Source organism: Perna viridis, chromosome 2 (assembly GCF_037379345.1).
Source record: "Perna viridis isolate PV_CMFRI_1.1 ecotype Kerala chromosome 2, ASM3737934v1, whole genome shotgun sequence".
Classification (NCBI taxonomy): Eukaryota; Metazoa; Mollusca; class Bivalvia; order Mytilida; family Mytilidae; genus Perna; species Perna viridis.
The window spans coordinates 58,681,310-58,701,358 of record NC_142446.1 but is presented as its reverse complement, the minus strand read 5'-3'; the positions used below and the strand labels follow the sequence as shown (position 1 = coordinate 58,701,358).

Sequence of the window (20,049 nt, the reverse complement as noted above, 5' to 3'; positions counted from 1 at the left end):
TTGTTTGAAACATTTCTGGTGATGATATGATACCTCATGATTGGACTGGACATACCACCATAAGGACCGACGATTTCATGATGACAGCTATTTAAAATCACTTCAAGAGTAACTACATGAAACTCCTCCTTGTGTATCATATGATTATACAGGATTATATAAATCTGATGTTAAAAGTCACGACAAAAGGTGGACACCATTATGTTCGGTGTTTTTTTTTTGGGAACACCCAGTAGAGTAACTTCTTTCGTACACATCTAAATTTGCTTTTCAGGTAAAAGATTAAGTCCGCATACTGTACTCTGTGTTATTATTTTTTTCAATAATTTAACATCTGGGTTTATGTAGTATGATACATGTGTTTATTCTTGCTCATTCATAACTGTCAGCATTAAAAATTCAGATTAAAATTACAATTTTAATGAGACTACCAATAGGCCCTTTGTCACATAATAAAGAAATAGATATGGATTCACTTTTAAATTTTGCATATTTTATACACAAGAATGATGGTACATTCAATAAATACATAGTAGAATTTACTTATTATATTTATTACAGTATCAACCTGTAGGTCGTTTCTATAAAGAAATTGCGAAACATGTAAGGGAGGCAATATCAGTTAAAGAGGAGTTTTTAAAAATGGAACCAATACGTGGATTGATTAATTGGGTAAGTCTTTTTATTGGTACATTATGAGGATATGATATTTGTTGTACACAGTGACCATTAGTTTCGAGACAATTGCTCCACGACATTAAAACTTCAAAGTAAGTGTTGTTTACTACATAGAAAGACACTGTAAGCCTTCATGTCGATTATTATATAATTCTTCATTTTATTGGAACTCCTTTGTGACTCGTGTCGGGGAGCTGCATTATTATTGCAAAACTATTTCCAGATTACACTCACTTGAAATATGACGGGTGCCTCTGGTGGAGTAGGACATGTTTACTCTCCCCGAGCACTCGATGTCACTCCTGTGAATTGTTCTCCGATAGTTGTATAGCTGTTTTGTCCACGGGTTTCTGTTCATTTTACTTCAGGTTTCCCTTTTTTTCAGATTCGGGTTTCATGTATTTTTATCTCTTAAATCTATCATATTATTTCAATTTCTGGTAATTGTAGGAAATTTCTTTCAATGCCAGAAGGGAGTCATTAAAACATTTGTTAAACAATGTTGTAATCATGAGACCACATAATAAGGAGGAAAGACACAAACAGGAGGAAGCCATATATCAAGTGAAGACCTTCATTGACCATTGTACAGTTCATGTAAGTTGAATGCTGTTATTATATTATAGATTGCAGTAATTTATCGAGTGTTCTCTGTGTAATGAAAATTTTAATATATACTTCAGTTGTGAAATAAATTATGTAATCACTCTCGGAATTTTTCCCACCGAAACGTTTCAACACAAATATCAATCCGCCGATTACAAAATTTTGAATTTTATGTTGAAAATAGTGATAAATTATTCAGAAAATCTATACAATGAATAGGAAAACTAATTGCTTATCGTGAATAACCAAAACATAATACTAGTACGCTTAAAAATTGAACTCGTGCACCGAAATATTTTCCTGCACTCGTTAAATCTTGGCGTTCTGTGGCACTCGTGGTCAAATTTTGGTTATTCAATCTTTTCGATTAATTATCTTATTAATATTTAAAACAGTCATAACATAATGGTAAGAATAAATTACAACTATAACGAGAACTGGTGTGGTGAATGTGTCAAAGATACAATAACCCTAACCTCCTTTTAAAAAAACTTTTTAATTAACTTTAACAAGAATAAGGAATTGATTATTCATTTGATGAAAGCAAATATGATCCAAGTATTACATCATGTAGTGTATTCAATGCGTAATCCGACCATTTGATTTGCCCATACTAGACAGAAACATGTACGCATTTATCAGGCCAATCTCATGGTAACTTTGTCTTTTTAGTTTGAAAGACTAAAAGTCAGAGGAGTAAAGTTTGAAAGACTTTCAACCTCGAAGTGAACTCAGATTAAGATGACTATTCAACTTCATAGTGCCAACGTGCAATAATATGGTTTCTCTAGTTTGCATGAAAATTGTATTTATGTATATAAAGTATGCTTATGTTGGCAAAAGATACAGCTTCATTATTACTTAAAAATACAATTCAATACTTGAACTGTCAATTCAATGTTTAAATGAATGTAAGGGTAAGATGTGTTTAACCAAGTAATGACGATTCCATCTAATGGAAAACCTGCAGTATGAAGTATATAAATATCTGTATTTTCGTTATTATATAATAATAGAGTATTGTTAATGTTTACATTTTTTGTTGCTGTAATAATTGTTTCATTTTGTTTTATAACAAGTGTTGTTACCCATAGTTGTTTTGTTCCAAAAAATAAAGACAAAGTCGTAATAATAAAACGCTTGCTGTGCTGCTTTCTTCTTTCACTTACACATAAAAAGGTATATGTGTAAATCCTACACAGTTGGTCAAGGCCCATAGTTCATTTCTAAAAGGAATCCTCTTTAATTCTTTGCAAAATGTCACTACTATTAAAATCGCGATTGCCAATTGTTTGACAATCTTGATCAAGCCTACGTGACGTCATGTTTACGTTTTCGTCCTTTGTTTTTCTTCTGCTGTTCTGGTTCGTAACGTTGTTGGTTTACTTGTTTGAGATTGTCACGTTTTTCATCAGTGTATGTACTTATTGTGCAGACTTCGTTTGTGTCCGTTTCTATTTCACGGTTCGCATTTTTCTTCTTTACTACTTTTTGGCGTAATCGGAGTCGTATTGGACCGGTCCATGTACTTGATTGGACTGGGATCCCTTTCTGGCATATATCTATCAGTCCTTTGGATTGCAATTCTATTGCGGAATCGCGAACAGGTTCCATCAATTCTCTCCATTTCTTAGGTGCAAGTTTTCTCGCTACCTAAAATGGACAAAGATTATCAATCTTGGTGTAATTCACTACATGTAATCGGTATACTATAGCCTTTGGACTAGAAATAATTTATTAGGAGTGGGTATATGTGGGATTTGCACCACATAATGTACTGTCAGGTTCCTTACTTCTATGTGAGAATCATATTCAAATCAATGTAAATCTGTAATACATATTTATGAGTTCTTTAAGCAAATACATATGGCCTAATCAGTAAAATCAAATTATCATGCAATGTTTTTTTTTGTTATATGAAACACGAACCTCACTAGGGCAGCATGATTTTAGAAGTCCCCTATTCTGCACCATTTCTATTATTGCGGATCGAATCACCTCACTTGTTGGATTTGCCATTAGCGCTGAAATAAAGAAAAGTTCTTATTTCTTCAAGTTTTAACATATTTATTTGGCCAATAATGAATACAGCATAGCAAGTACAATAATATTTGTAACTGACTATAGGATTTGGTAATAAGCTCGGTTGGACTTTTTTTTTCAAAACCAACTCAAAAGAGCACAACAGTATTGATATAGCGCACACAAGTGCAGCTATCTGTGTATAGACTAACCATTGCGTAATAATTCAGTTATGAAAAGATGAAGAATGTGTATAAGGAAGTAAGAGTATTGCACGAAAAGGCTAAAAGGGTGAATCTAAGTAAAATCATCTCATTTCGTATAGTACTAATTACCCAAAAAAAATATGTAATGTGTTGTAGAATCAATGGAAACGCAAGTACAATTGGGCCATTGTACCGGGTTACATAAAAATAAGTGTTCGTTATTCTTCATTTTATGTGTAATCATAGACATATAGTGATCGGTTCGTACAATTCAGTAAAAATAAACCATGGTCTTTGTTATGCGCAAATTTCATTTCTGCAATCGATAGTTGTTTATTATTACCTTTCGCAAACGGTGCATTTTCGCAAAAATTTAGTATTTCAATAAAAAAAAATAATGAAACTTATACACAATACGATATAGGAAAACAGAACCATTCCTGCCATTGCAGAACCACGTGTCTTTCCGTTAACTTTTAGGAAATGTGTGGATATAATAGTCACAATTTGACAAGAATAAACTTTTACTTTCATTGATACACTTAGTTTTTTTTCAAAAGATGTTAAAATGGGTAACTGTCGACTGTAAAGAGGGGATTTTCGATACAACTCCTTGGTGACAGCGGTGTTATTGAAAAAAAAAGACATTGAAGTGGCACGTGCTGTTCGAATTTTACAGCATGGTTGAAGGGGTGACAGGTTTACTACCATGACGTAAAATGACGTATCCATGACCATGTGCTTTCGTCATGGTTGAAAATCTTGTACAATATGAATACAGAAATTTCAAAATTCATTAACATTAATTTATCTCTTTTAAATATTGATATTCAAGGGTTCCGTTACTATAGCTGTTTTGCTTGCCAACTTTGTACTAAATTAGAATACATTAAAGTCCTGTTCGATAGAAGCTAGGCGACGCAATATCAGTGGCATATGGGTTGAAATGGTAGGTACGACAGCAGCCGTGCCAATTACATTTTTGTAAGGTACTGCATGTTGTACTTAAAATTGACACTAAAATTGGAAAAAAAATCATGACGTAGGCATATTGACCATCCAACCTTTAAGCAAACCGTTTGACTCGTCATATGCCAATACCAAATTCCGATACCACAATATCTGTATATTTCTTTTACGAAAGACCGGTGGTGCCATGACTTCTCGATTGATGCAAGACATTTCTCAGTTCCAAGTTGACGTTTCTCACAAGCTGGAACTACTGCGAAATGTCAACTTGGAAGTGAGAAATGTCAAGTTGGAACTGCAAAATTTCAACTTGGTTGTGAGAAACGTTTTACATGGAAGTGAGAAAAACTAAGAAAGGCCTCGCATCAATCGGGCATTGTGCAAAAAAGTCATGGCACTATCGGTCTTTCGTATTCATTACACGAGATTTTTGTTTAAAAATTATCATTTCTGGCACGACGGACTCCTATATAAACTAAGAAAAAATTAAGTCAGCTCAAAGTTCTTAAATATTATTCAGGATATTTATTCAGTATAAATGCTGTGAATCGTCAGTAAAAATAATTCTAGCTACTCAAACTATTTTAAGGCTAAAGAGGTGTTAAACAAGGAGATAGTTAAAGACCTATCCTGTTCGATGTTTTTTCTAATGATCTACATTCAATATTTGATATACAGGTATCTTGAGATCCAGTAAGGCTGGACAAATAAAAAAAATAATACGTTGAGATTTGCAGATGATCTTGTGATATTGCCTTAGTCTGCTAAGGTTGTTTACAGTCAGCTCTTCAAAAGGTAGAAGACTACTGTCATAAACAGCGGTTAACTGCTAATATTAAAAAGTCTAAAACAATGATTTTTCAAGGAGGCAATCATCCAAATAATAATTTTTTATCATTAGCAACAACTGTTGCAAAAAGTGAAGGAATTCTATAGTATTCATTTGAAAATATCACTGACCATAAAGGAAAGCTTAAAAGGTCCTCACAAAAACTTTCAAAAAAGGTCTAAAAGCATTATTTTACCTTAAGAAATATATGTCAAATTTTAAACATATTCCAGGGAATTTATCTTGTAAATTATTTGATACTTTAATTAGACCAGTAATTTTATATAATAGTGAAATTTAGTTCATAGATGAATATTCTACAGTCTATAAAGCTATTCAGAGATCCGTTCTAAGTGGTAGAACTTCAGAAGCTCAAGCTGACACATACGCAAAACTGATTTTGAACACTCTGAAAAGTCTTATAAGGAAATCAAATCTAAAGTTAAAAATAATAGTAAAAACGGTTATTCAAGAAAAATATGAAGAGCCCATTTCCAACTAAAGTATATCTTCATAGCAAAATAAAACATATATTCAACCATCGGAGTACTTAAAAATTCAGAATTTTAATAGCAGAAAAATACTAACAAAGTTTCGCATTATAGCAATAATAATTGAGAAGTGGAACTCGGTAGATACAAAGAAATACAACCCGTCAAAACAGGCAAAGTCTGGACGACTAGAAACTTTTTTTTTAATTGCCAACCAATGATGGTTTAACAGCTGACTGATAAATACTCAGACTTTAACCAGCTTGACTCTTCCAATAAACTTATTCAGATTTAAATTCAGATATGGGTGTGGTATGCCCATTATTGTTGATTTTATAAAGCAATCTTTGGAGTTGCGAAAATAAGATCCGCATATTGGTCAAGGGCATACATGTTTGTAATCTTCTTTTTTTGCCATGGTTGCGTTGTAATTTGTCCTGTTCACTTGCCTAACCTGTAAAACGTTTATTTTGCAATAAATAAATGTATCTCTGGCAAACGGCATAGTTTACCATCCAGACAAATCTTATTTCAGTCATTTGTATTGTAAACCTTTTGAGGGAAATCGATCGAACGTATATAAAATCAAAAGGAAATGTCACCCATGATCAATTCTCTCCTAGTAATTTATTGACTGTTTCAACTATTCAAGTACTTTAAATGTGGTAGTAAAATACGTTTAAATATGCGTAAATATTGAATAACGAAATGCGTACACACTATCACACATGGTTATCTTTTTTCGGTATTTGAATATATTACTATTTGTCACTTTATTTGGAGAAAGCGAACAAGGAAGAAAATAAAATTTAAGTTGGGACCAGTTCTGTTCATGAACATCGATGCTGTAAAACTTGAGAATTCCGAAACCGTAGATACTCAGTCTGGATAAAAATGAAATCATACACGAGGAGCGTATTATTTGTGATGATCAGTTGAAACAGTATGCACGACAAAACAATTTCAGTAGAGATATTGGATTTGTGTTAACTTGACAATTAATGCTATAAGCCACATACAAATATCATCAAAGTTCTCAGTTGTGGAATGGAAAATAAAGAGTGTTCAGATTTAGCTATAGACAGCTTGAAGACATTTGCAGACATCACATCAACAGATCACAGAATGGATGGGGTATTTCTTATTCGAGTCTTTCTTGGTCTTATTTCCGACATTTTTGATATTCTAGTAGTAACATGGATTTTTAAATTTAAGATGCTTGTAATGGTGCCTCTACTGTTTTATCTTACATGTATGTCTATATTCACCGTTATCATATTTCTTAAGATTCCGTTGCCATTTTACAGTCAATACGGGTTCATATTTTTCAAAGGGATTTCAGCTTGCCACATCATTTTTCTTTATATTGTGGTGCACTATGCAAAATGGAGAGGAAAACGGAGAGACGGAAATTCAAATACATGTTTAACTTTTATGTAATAGTGCATATATTTTTCAACATTGGTGAATCGGTTGGATGCATGTTTGTAAAATAGTAATAAAAAGTATTATGAAAAATAAATTAAAAAGTTAAAGCAACTAACCGCATTAATACATTTTATATAGACAATAAAGACCCTCAAACTAATTTGTCGGCTGGTATTAGTGGGTCTTTTTGAGAAAAAAAATCGACAAGGATGACCGCATCGATGCAGAGTGATGCAATAACAGCTTAGCTACATTGTAATTACATGTATTTACATTTTATCACATTAAACAGTTCTAGATACAGTCTGTATGTCTTGATTTGTATGAAAAAGCTTAAACTGAAATAGTTAAATTCGTGACAAAATATTTGTCTCTGTATTATAGATACAAAAAAGTTTAAACTGGAATAATTTAATTCCACACAATATTCTATACAAAGCTAATTATCTCATTCAGTGCTGTTGTCATGCAGTTTTCTGAAGTCTGCAGTAGACCAAAATTAATGCCTCAAAAGTGTCCAACGGAAATCGGTTACATGTACATAGTCTGATTCTATTTTAAACAGAAACGTTTATCATATCAAGTGAACTCTTTAAAAAAATCATGCATGTATCTAGACACCAGAATGAAAAGAATTAAACATTTTTTAACATTAAATACAGATGCCTCAAAAATCTACGGTGACAGCTAGAACAGAATACAACCATGCAAAAATATGTTTTATGTCATTCCCTGGGCATGGTATGTTGTTCCTCAATATTATATGTCGTTCCCTCGAGAAATTATGTCCGCGTTCCCACAAGAAACTTATCTTGCTCCCTCAAGATATTTTGTCGTTCTCTCAATATAACATGATGAGGTCGTTCCCTCAAGATATTATGTCGTTCTCTCAAGATACTAAGTGGTTCCGTCAAGATGCTATTTCGTTCCCAAAAGAAATCGATCTTAGTTCCCTCAAGATATAATATAAATAAAAATACATGTATCTTGTGGGAACGACATTTTCTCTTGAGGGAACGGCATAGTATCTTGAGGGAACCACATATCTATTTGTGGGAACGACATAGTATCTTGAGAGAACGATATAATTTTCTTGTGGGAACGACTTGCTAATATTATTTAATCTACCCTATAAAAATACTTTTCTGTTGCACCCTGTTGGAAAGGGTGATAATTCATAGATGTCAAAAAGAAACACTGCAAATTGAATAATTTTACACATTTCATTGTCAAAACAACGACAAAGTCAATTGGTTAAACTTCAGAGAATGTATATCATGCACTCCCTTGAATCAGTTTGGTATAATTACAGATTTTTGTTTGCAATAATTTTATTCTTTTAATATGAACATTAAAACTAGTAAATCAGATTAATTCATCACGTGTCACTTACCCATATAAATGTGTTTGATTTTACATGTAATCTCGGATTAAAAAACCCATTCAGATCTTCCGTTCCACTTTTTTCATGACCATTTTGGTACTGGTCGTCATTATCAATTAAAGGGAAGTAACTGTGAATGCAACAAATCATGTTGATTGTTACACAAGCGGTGTTCTTGGACAAAACATTGAAATTCCAAAATTAGATCTAGTGCTGTTCATCTTTACAAACCTTTCTCAAACGATCTTTGATGCGAAAGCCCAGAAACCACAAAAAGGAAGTGACGTCATTATAAATATTTATGCTGGACGTTCTCCGCCATTTTGTTGTTAAATGTGTGCAGATGTGTGTAGTTTGGTTAAGTTGACAGTAATTTAAACAATCTTTTGCTATGGGAAGGTCAAGAAGTCGGAGCAGAAGCCGAGCAGACAGTATAAACAGAAGCAAACACAGGAGCAAGCACAAGAAAAAAAGATCACGATCCAGGTCTAGGTCTCGATCGCATAGGAACCACCGATCGAGATCACGGGATCGTAAACGAAGACATGAACGCGAACGGTATATACATTTTGTATGTTTTCACTGGTTCGTGTAGTGGTTGTACTTCAATAATTTCCGAATAGTCAGTATCGCAATTTCAGAAAATAATTACAAGCCTCATCATGATTCGGATTGTGGTTACATTATCTTGGGGGCTAATTTTATTTTGCTTGGTCGCTTTCTTGCCACAGAAATGCCAGATTAAAAAAATGCCTTAGCGAACATTGCAATTATCTTGATGCAGGTGCACATTTTATCATGTTCACCAAAATTTTATTCCTCAATGAAACTTGTTGTATGCTAGTAAAATATCAACAATCTATGAGATTTAAAAAAAAAATTTTGGCATGAACTTGGCTCAGAGGAGAGGAAAGAAAAAATTGGTTGGCAAGAACTATTCCTTGACCAGTAGTGGTTAAACCTATTTCTGGAGCAATCACAAATTAGATTTTTTGTAACAATAACATGGGCCTGTTCGTGTGGATCATACCTCATTAAGGTCAGGTCCAGAGGTGTTAACTTACAAATATATTCAAATCAGCTCAAAGTACCACATATGGTACATTGTGTGTTCTTCTTCTTATAAGTTTGCCATTGTGATTTACTGTACACTCTAAAAATCCTTGAATGCATTTAAAATTAGATTTATTCATGTATTTTAATATTGATTTTCAACCTACAATAAAATAAACATAATGGTCAGCTATGTACATGTAGGAGACATTCCTCTCTAAAAACGTGATAATTAAATGCACAAGTGACCAAGAATTTCACCTTTGCACTGGAACTAGGCAAAAAGAAAAAACAAAAATGGCAACTCATTACCGTTGTCATTCACCCACTCAGCATTTACAATCATAATAATTTTTTTTTGAAATTAAATAGAAGAACTTCCTGGTTACATGTTAAGAAAAAAACATGTCCATCAATTGTTGTTTTGATTTTTTGTTGGAGGCTTATTATTTGGACCAACAGAGTGGGGTTTACCCACTATAACAACAAATATTTTCCAATAAAAGTGTTAATAGAAATTTGATTACTTACATGTACAGAATGAATTAGGAACTGTTCAACAGACCATTGGCAACATTCAAAATACTTAACTTAAATTATGTGGAAATAATTATTTGACATTTTGAGGGTGCTTTGTTTTATTGTTATTTTGAAGAGAAAAACTGGAGACAAAAAGGTACTTGAAATAACCCCCCTTATAATTAGAATTATTTGTTAATTTCAGGGCTGTGTTTGATTATACGAAAAAGTAAGCCTATTTTAGAAGGTATTCTGTTGATGCTGGTTGAGATACATATACAATGTATCATCCATAACAACGTTCATCATCAACAATTGCAATATACAGCTAGCAAAAGAATTGTTTTGACAAAAGAAATCGTGCAAGTAACTTTTATTTCGTGAGGGTTAAAGCCCCTCCAATTTACTTGCAACAATGTCAGATGACCTACATTTATGTATTCTAAGTTAATTTACTGGAAATACAACATTTACATCGTACATACATACGATTCTCCTTCAGTAATGAGTAGTTGAAATTATATCTCCACTCAAGAAGGTAAATTTAGGAAATTTCGATATGCCAGCAATAGCAGGCATGTTAAAACCTTAATTTTACATTGAGAGAGTGGATAAAAAGTTTAAATCAAGAATAGGCTGAAGGAGAAACAGGGAAGATGTTAAATGGCAGGAAACCTCACACAGAATTTTAATCCCTGCCCGGAAATTACATTTAAAAAAGTCATATGCATTTTATACTTCGCTGTTGATTCCTCACTTTTTTTTAACATGTGCAGTTTGAATTTACATACGACTTCAATAAAAAACACATTCTTGTATGTACAATTAGGTTTTTACATGTGTTGTGCATGTTTATTGCATATTTTCAGTGTTGATTCCCTTCTTATATTTAGAGGGTTTTCACTTTTTCAAATCTAGAAACCTACTACATGTACCATTAAAATATTTTATTTTACTATACACTTAAAATATTTTATTTTACTATATACTTGTAATTTGCTATTTAACTTCCACCTGTGAAATCATCTCCAGTTTTTGAAATATTGCAGAAAACGCTCCTTATCTTCAAGCAGTTCCAGTAGTGATGATGATCTCATATTGCGGGCAAAGAGACGAGAAGAGGAAGAGAAAAAGTTAGAGTTGGAAAGACAAAGATTACAGTACGCTTTTCATAAGATATAAGTCTTTCATTTATGATATTATGACCCTATACCATGGATCCAGAAATGGTCAAAAATGCTGGTCATTGACCGACAAATAGTGCAAATGACCGGAGACAATTTGGCAATATCGACATAAAAAATTACAGTCTGCATGGTTTTATTAGTATATAAACATCCTGTTGACCAGTCTCCTAATTGTTTATTGGAAATTAATTGACAGATGCATGTCAATTTCAGCCGATGTGCAGCCACCTGTAACTGATTAGTTGATTGCATAATTGAATTAACGGTACACATGCAGCTCCATTGCGTATACGAATTAATTGAAGCAACTTTGAGAATCTTCATACATTTATTAGTTGATTAATTAAGTAAAGATATTGACAAGTCCACTATTTTCCCGCCGATCTTTCAGAGGTAACGAAAGCACATGGAACTGAAACTACGAATCAGACATAGTTTGTAATCGTTTAAACACAGAAGTCAACAGACCATTTAAATTAATATAGAAAATGTGTTCGCGATTTTCTTTTATAAATAATCAACATTAATCGGAAGTTTTTGGCTGTTTGCCTATGTGATGAAAAAGTCAGAGAGATACAATGTTTTGTTTACATGTTATAGAACGTCCATATGTGGTCGAACTGAACTCAGTCACTCGCTCTGATATTTTGTAAACGGCAGAGTATGTGATGAAATAACACACTTTCCAATATTTATCTTAAAAGAACTACATACTAATGTTATTAGAGTTTATTTTGGATCTGAGCATGTAAAATACTGACAAAAAGTCTGCTGAAGTTTGATAAAATGTCCGGCATGGGCTGTCAAAATTTCCGCACCCTTGCACTATACTATGTATTACATGTATAGTATTATTTTTTTTTGTTTCCCATAACTTACTGTATTAATACATTGTACATGCACAATATACCTCTGAATAGCTTTATCCCAAACATAGATTACATAATCTTTAAAACAATTTCCAAACACTACAGTGATCCTATTAATAGTTCCCACATGCCTTTTATTTGTCCCACAAATTACAGCAAGATAAATTCCTTATTTTTCATTGCTGGTCCTTGCAATTCAAAAGTTTTTCCTCTGTTTAGGTAATTTTGATTTTTACAATCTGTAAATTACTGTTATCAGTGATTTTCCAACCCTTATTTTAGGTCTGAAATTTCGGCCCCATTCCCAATGAGAAAAATGCTCTAAAAATCCCAATTATTGGTTGTAAAATTCCCAGTTGTCCATAGACGTCCGGTCGCCTCGAGATCATGGTCATGTTTTTTTTTCTTCCGTATCATACTTAGTTTATTTACACTTGTATCATCTTTCGGGATGTTTCATTAGTTTTCCTTATACAATCAAAGCCATTATCATTGCATTGCAATCTATTCAATTCTGTGTTATCGTTGCGCTTGAAGGGAACTAAAAAAAGTTTAAACAGACAAGCCAAAATATGACCCATACAATACGTTAATAGAATATTTCTGACAGGGCAGTTCAATGGCTGGCGCGGCAATGTCTCATAATTCTGAGTTCTATTGAAAACTGAGCTCAGTTGAAAGTGCTAAATGTTGGAAATTAGATTCATTTGGCTTAACAAAATCAACATGAAAGAAAACAATTTTAATATACTATTAAATGATTCAAATGACAAATGTTTTATTAATGTGTAAAACTAATGAAAAAGGAAAACAATATGCATTATTAAAATGAATTTTTGATGAGAGGTGTACATGTACAAACTTTTCTTCAGTCTCTGTTGTATCCAAATGGTCTTCCAACGGAGATCTGCACTCTTCAATACTGAGGGAACTGTAGTGTTTCTCATTTACATGTCATTTCCCAAATTAGCAATTTTACTTTTTTCCCAATTGCATGGGCCCCAGGCCCCTTTTCAAAAACAGTAGGAAAAATCACTGGTTATACATATAATCCTATTTTAACTGCTAATTGAAAATGTGCCAGTTTAGTTTGATAATTGACATCAGAAAGTAAGATCTGTTTCATATTAACCAGGGTTCTCACTGAGCTTTAACCATAATTAAAAAATCACTATAAGGGTTAAATTGTTGTCAGCTTTGGTTAATAACTTCAACCATTGTCTGCCTGCAATTATTTTATGCCTGAGAAACTTGTCTATTACCGACTCAGAATAGTGAGAATACAGTGTATGTATATAAACCAGTTGACCATGACAAATTTAAGTCTGAGGCCATTCTTGGGATAATTATGACATAGTCTGAATTTCCTCTGACCCTGCAACCCTCCTCTTTTTTATTTGGATATTGATGTGTTGGGTTGGGGTCAGAACGATGTGCCATACAAAAAGTTGGAGGTTTAGCGGTACCGCGGAGTATCGCCCTTCAACCGCTTCTAACGACTTTCAAGTTGAAATTATGCATGTCACACCTACCTAATTCGATTCCGTAATCATTTTCCTGTATGCTGATACCAAATTTGCTACAAAAATTACATTTATTATTGCACTTTTGATAATTTTCCTTGAGAGGCTGTTTTGTTGACATTTTGAATCATAATAGAGAGTAGGCGGAGCTTGTTACCTTTGGAACGGAATGGAGCAGAAACGATTTTTAAAACCGGAATCTAACAGAATATTTCAAAAATCTGCTGAAAAATTACATGCCCGATACCCTTCCGGTCCAAAAGGGTTTCACACAAAAGGACTTTGTTATTTTTTGGTTTTTAGTTGTTTCATTTTGATATTGAACCATATTTTATAAGAAAGAAATATTGTACTACTTTTTTCTGAAACATGTTATTAGGACATTTGAAATCATTTAAAACTCAATACTTTAAGATGATTTTGGTGATTAGATAAATTTTGATTCAGTAACATTTCACTTACAGTTTGTTTACATTATGCAATGTCGATTCTCGTACGAAAGTATTTTATTTGGTGGCCAAATTTTGATGTATAATACACACCCCCATGCTCTGGAAATGATTTCTTTATTAAAATATGCCCATTATACACACCAAAATACTATAGTACAAAAAATTTTCCCTGTCAAGTCAAATGGGAGAAGTGAGCACAAACAATAAGTTTTTGTTCATTTTTCCCTTCTAGAATAGGCCCTACATTGCTGATAAGATTCTTAGTCTCACTACAAATTGATTTTAAGAGAAGTTAATCTGATGAAAATATAGTGAGCCAATCAAAGCTGACTATAGTCAAAGGTAACTCATGGTTGAATATTTAAACATTTTCTTCAACAAAAAGAAACTGATTTACCTACATGTATTAAATTACGGAACAACATGTATAAAATCCCCAAAACAATGGTTCTTTCGTCTGATACTTGCTAAATAAAACACTGAATTGAAAATAAAATGGCTAGCTTATATTTACACTGCAATGTTGTTGTGATGTTGTGTATCTTTCTCCTGTGTCTAGAGAAAACATTTTTTTTTGGTGGCACAATGCAAATGTAGATAAAATATAGTTCTAAAGTAAAATTCCCCTAGTCTAAAAATAGTACCATTAGTAAGGATGAAGAAAAATGGACTGATCAATTTATTTACACATGCTTTGATCCATATTAGTCCTTATACACTCCAATTAAGTAGGGCTGACATTTTTCATTCTATTGAAGTTGTTGTCTCTTTGACATATTCACCATATTGATTCTTGTTAAGTTGTTATAATTGTTGTGTTAACATTTTTTTAGTAACGGGCTATCCATTGTTTTCTAACACAAATATATAATTTGAAGATAACATGTACTAAATACATTTAATTTTTAAAGGAGACAGAAGGAACTCGAAGAAAAACTTATTGAGGAAGAAGTTGCAAGGAGGGTAGAAGAATTAGTTTCAAAAAGAGTAGAGGAAGAATTAGAAAAAAGAAAAGATGAAATAGAGGCAGAGGTTAAGAGAAGAGTTGAAGAGGCTAAAAGAATCATGGAAGCTCAAATGTTGGAAGAACTTGAACGGCAACGAGAAGCAGAGTTAGAAAATCAACGCAAGCTGGAGGTACTAGCAAAACTGATTTGGAACATAAATCATCAAGACTCCTGGTTGAGGGGGTGGGGATGAGGCTGACAATTTCTGCAAATGTATTTAATGCATTTTACCTTAACATTTGCATTTTTTTCATGGATGATAATTCCTTATGATTCAGAGATTGCAGCTTGAAATGCAGATTTGTTCATTTTCCTTATATATGATGAATGGAGGTCGGCTATGGTATCCTCACAATGAGACATTTTCCTTGCTTTTACCTCTTATTTTTACTAATTATATTTTCAGAGTAGGATAGAAAAACTTCAGAATTAATAATTTTATGACATCATTCATTTCATCCACAAAAGCACATTTTATTAATATATGTAGATTCAGTATTGAAATTTTGACTATTATGGCTACAAGTATTTTTTGTCTGTTTGTTTGGTTTTTTTTATTTGTTTTTATAACACATCTCCCACATGCAAACATCTTTATCTGAAATTCTTTTAAAGGAAGAAAAAAATATGTCATTTAGCATGGCAGAAGCTTTAGTATTTATTGTTTCATATACCTTGTTTTAAATTATAAAAAACCCTGATAATTTACAAAATGAACAAATCTCCATTTGGTTTGAAAGTGAACTTGAACAAAAATATCTGTATTTAATTGGATGCCAAGTTTCGAAGTATGAATGTAAAGTTGTCATCGAGTACTATAAGATACGTAGTACTTATATGTTGAGCTATTTCATTTAAAATTGTTGACATATGGTTTGGTGGTGGTAGTGAAATTCCTATTTAATAACAGAAACTACTAGAACTGCTTCTCAAATAGGGGAAATTTTTTTCAAAACTAGTAATTCTTAATCTTTCAGTTTCTTTCCATATTGGTTCAATTCCCCCCCCCCATTTATTTAAAATGCTGAAACCTTATACTATATTACACAATATTACAATCTTCTTGTTTCTTGTAAGATAAGTGTTACAGTACTACAAATTTAAACAAGTGATAGCTTACAGGAAACAAGAATAATCCCAAATTGTTTTCTTGGCATCTAAAGAACTACAAATTTCAATGTTATTAGGAGAAACTTGACAGTTAAAGAGATTTTGATATATAAGATTGGGCTGTTGAATAATGAATATTTTCTTACAGGTTTTATCATATAGAAAAGAACATTATCATACAAGTTACTTATAAGAAATCCCATTTTGGAAATTTGTTTTAGGTATAAGCCATTTGTTTTTGCAGAATTGTGGAAAATATTGGATAAAGCTATTATGCAAGTATAGAAATGTTTTCTTCCGTCTTTCACTGTGATGTGGCTTGTACTGTTGGTAAGGTAATATTGATTTTGGAAATACCGACAATACATGTATATTGGATTAGTGATAAATAGTTGAGTTTAAGTTTCCTGTGTCAAAAGATTATTGTCAGTGGGAAAATTACACCTAGCAAAGGTAAAGGGATATTAGGAAAGCTTTGTCATAGATGCAATTTTTGATAAGGCTGATGAAATCCTATATATTCTTTTTGTAATATATATTGTAGCATCTATTTTGTGACTTTTTGCTAGTTGGATGAACAAAAACATAATTTATAGTTTTAATCTTTGCTTCAACTTGACTGTTTTAAAGTGTTTTAAAACAATACAGGCCACATAAGTAATTCCTGTGCAAGTCATTATAATAATGGTTCTATAGTGATGCCATAAGTAGTTGTCTTTAAATAAAAATACTTGCTGAAGGTGATGTGACAGACAGTAGGTGAGATGGGTCATTGAATTTTTCGGTAGTGTGGAAACATCTTGGCAATGTTGCATGGAAATATTGTCAAGGACGGATGTGGCTTCCTTGTCAAAATAAACATACAAATTCTCCCATCTCCCTGATGAACTTGATAACATGAACCAACCAGACTCGCATAAATTTATGTACAATACTGTTCTGAACCATATAAATGTGTAATGGAACGAAAATTGTTTTGTTAATAAAATCCCAAATGTTTGGAAAAATTTGGAGTCACTCACTGGTAAGCGACAGTGTTTGTGGTAACATGAAGAAAACAAGAATGTGGAAGATTGCTTCAGAGAACGTAAGTGTAGCAGGCAATATCAAACAATCCCAGCAATTTGAGTTTGATGCTGCTTCAACTAACATTATATTATATAGTCATTTATTTCAGTTGCATTGTCTTTTTTGCACCTCAATGAACCAACCAATGGTCAGGCTATTCATCTATTTGATCAGTAAATACCATGTGGATCTTTTTAGTTGTTTGGTTCATTATCTTTACATTGTTTTTGTCATTGACTTAATAGTTGTGCTTTTCATTATCAGTAGTTGAAATTCCAACATAGAATTCAGAAAGAGTTAATACTTTGTGTGTATACATTTTTTTCTATAAAAAATACAAAAAATGCATGCTACTTGAAACAAAAATTGTAAAAAAAAAAGATTATGTATTGTAGCTATTTTAGACAAGCTTTTATTATCTAATTTATTGAAGTTTCATATTGTGTTTGTCCAGGGATTTAAGCTAGCAGTGTTCATGTTTTAACCTATTTTGTAGGAAGAAGAACGTCAGAAACGTAAAGAATTAGAAAAAATCATGGAGGAAAACAATAAAAAGATTGAAGAAGCTCAAAAGAAATTGGTAAGGACTAAAGTGCCATTTCGTACAGTTTGGTTTCTAGCCACTATTTGAATGTCTAGATGTTCGAGGATAATAATTAGTATGGCCATGAGGTTGAACACTCCAAATCTCTCATCTATTGCTCAAGGGGATTTTGTGGCTTTTGATATTGTATTTTGATATTCTGCTTTGAATTATCTATAATTTCTTTTTTGTCAAATTTGTAATTTTTTCCCCAATATTTATGTTTTATGCTGAGGATAAAGACTACACATTTCTTTGTGCAATTCTATTTGAATATTAATGTACTGTAGCAATTAATTCATACTCTTATTTATTATCACTGTGTTATTTGAATCTATTTATATTCTATTTCCATAGGCTGAAGAGCAATTAAAACTTGTTGAAGAACAGCGAAAAATGTTAGAACAAAAACAACGAATGGAAGATGAGGACAGAAAAAGAAAGCGAAGTGAGCAGGAAGTTATATTGAACAAGAAAAATGCTCGACCAAAATTGTCATTTAGTTTAGGTGGAAAATGACGGATCTTTTTTTTTTACTTGGAAATCCATTGTCCATTGGTATTCAGTAATAGAGGAATTGCTCCAGATTTGTTGGAAAGGGCCAGAAATAAAAGGAAATCATAAATATCGGTAGAGAGAATGTGCAGAAAGAATTATGGGTATGAGAATTAAAGTGGTCTAGAAAGTTGTTGATTTTTGAAGAGCTATAGAAAACATTGTTAGCAGTCTGGCATGAGTGTATATGTGTGTGTGAGTTAGTGTGTGAAATGAATGGAAGAAAAGAGTTTTTGACTCAGATAATTAGAGTGCAGTATTGAATAGAAAAAAGTAGTATGAATGGGAAATGTGAGAGAATTTTTGTGGTTTTATAGGATTTTTAATGTGTTTGATAATTTAATCAGGAGAGTGATGGTGCAGTAGTGATAAGTTTTACCCAATTATTACCCACTTTTATGATTCATTCCGTCATAACAAGTTCCAGTTTATATTGTAAGTGTTGCCTTAAAAGGACAATGAATTTCATAATGGTATGAATCAAGTTATATAGTAGTATGTTTGACAGCAGAGCCAAGGGAAGTAATTGTGTCAGGAAAGATTTCTTAGGTTTAAATGAATTCAAAGCAGTCATTTCAAAGGTTGCATTTTACTTTACATTAGTAGTTTGTATGAAGTAAGGTCATTTTCTTTAAAGGTAAGTTTTAACTATGATTTGCTTTAGGAGAACATTTTTACCTTATGTATCTACCATGCAAGTGAATTTGAGGTATTATGCTGCAGTCTAGATACAAAAACTGTCCAGATCTCTGTAGTGCTTATGGTTCTTGGAATAATTGATGAGGTTGTTGCTCAATTTAAATTTCCTTCAGGTTTTCTTCACTTCATACATAAGTCTCTTAGAGGTTGGAAATCATGAACATCACAGGTTATTTAAAATTTGGCTATACATGTAATTACCATTTGATATAAATTTTAAAATGAGGTTAAAGACTGTCAGTCTTAATTATAAAAAAGGTGCCATTTCATTCAGGTAAGTTGATTAATTATCATAAGTGTTCCCATCATGACCATTACATGTTTTAGATATTCCCACAATACTCCATTCCATTTTCAATAGTTCTTTTTTTTTTAACTAAAAGATCATTTGTAAATCATTTCAAGATATTTTGCATGTTATCTGGTTCTGGATGAGAAATGGGGATAAAAATAATGTTAACTAAAACCTAGTACATATAATTTAGTCAACTTATTTGCAGTTTTCTGGGGGTGGGTGGGTGGGGGGTGTTATTAGAGTCCATTGGTCATACAGCCTTGTAAGGTGTTCCAACAATTGAAAGAAACTGCTAACATTTTTTTCTTTGAATTTCAATAAGAATTTCTTAAGCTACAACAGTTTTTGGTTTTCCATGACATGAATTACTTCTAACAATGAATTCTACTTGTATGATGATCAGGGCTACCATATCTTGTTCTATGAATGAGACTCCCTTGTTTTATTTATATACACAATGTATGTCTACATACTATATTTTGTACAGTTGATACATTAATAAATGTAGCAACATGA

At 32.3% G+C, this 20,049-nt stretch overlaps 3 protein-coding genes across 5 annotated transcripts in view; 2 read left to right on the top strand and 1 right to left on the bottom strand.

Annotated features, from left to right (window-relative positions):
* The window catches only part of LOC148626259 (uncharacterized), an 11,572-nt gene extending 9,137 nt beyond the window's left edge, over positions 1 to 2,435 (top strand). Inside the window, exons 8-10 of the mRNA XM_088570117.1 lie at positions 562 to 672; positions 1,129 to 1,275; positions 1,957 to 2,435. Of these exons, the coding sequence (XP_088426243.1) occupies positions 562 to 672; positions 1,129 to 1,275; positions 1,957 to 2,013 (315 nt within the window). The 3' untranslated portion in view covers positions 2,014 to 2,435. The remainder of the gene's footprint in view (positions 1 to 561; positions 673 to 1,128; positions 1,276 to 1,956) is intronic.
* On the bottom strand, positions 2,257 to 8,966 carry LOC148626258 (uncharacterized). 2 transcript variants are annotated; one of them, XM_088570122.1, is made up of 3 exons: positions 8,845 to 8,966; positions 3,214 to 3,308; positions 2,257 to 2,937 (listed from the first exon to the last, which is right to left on the bottom strand). In XM_088570122.1, exons 2-3 carry the CDS (start codon positions 3,301 to 3,303, stop codon positions 2,596 to 2,598), a joined length of 432 nt encoding a protein of 143 aa, XP_088426248.1. In that variant the 5' UTR covers positions 3,304 to 3,308; positions 8,845 to 8,966; the 3' UTR covers positions 2,257 to 2,595. The 2 variants fall into 2 exon arrangements, with proteins under 2 accessions (XP_088426248.1, XP_088426247.1); XM_088570121.1 differs by lacking the exon at positions 8,845 to 8,966 and adding an exon at positions 8,623 to 8,764.
* LOC148626257 (uncharacterized) lies at positions 8,838 to 20,049 on the top strand. 2 transcript variants are annotated; one of them, XM_088570119.1, is made up of 6 exons: positions 8,899 to 9,171; positions 10,391 to 10,414; positions 11,235 to 11,345; positions 15,128 to 15,353; positions 17,898 to 17,981; positions 18,342 to 20,049. In XM_088570119.1, exons 1-6 carry the CDS (start codon positions 9,005 to 9,007, stop codon positions 18,501 to 18,503), a joined length of 774 nt encoding a protein of 257 aa, XP_088426245.1. In that variant the 5' UTR covers positions 8,899 to 9,004; the 3' UTR covers positions 18,504 to 20,049. The 2 variants fall into 2 exon arrangements, with proteins under 2 accessions (XP_088426246.1, XP_088426245.1); XM_088570120.1 differs by lacking the exon at positions 10,391 to 10,414 and having other exon boundaries at positions 8,838 to 9,171.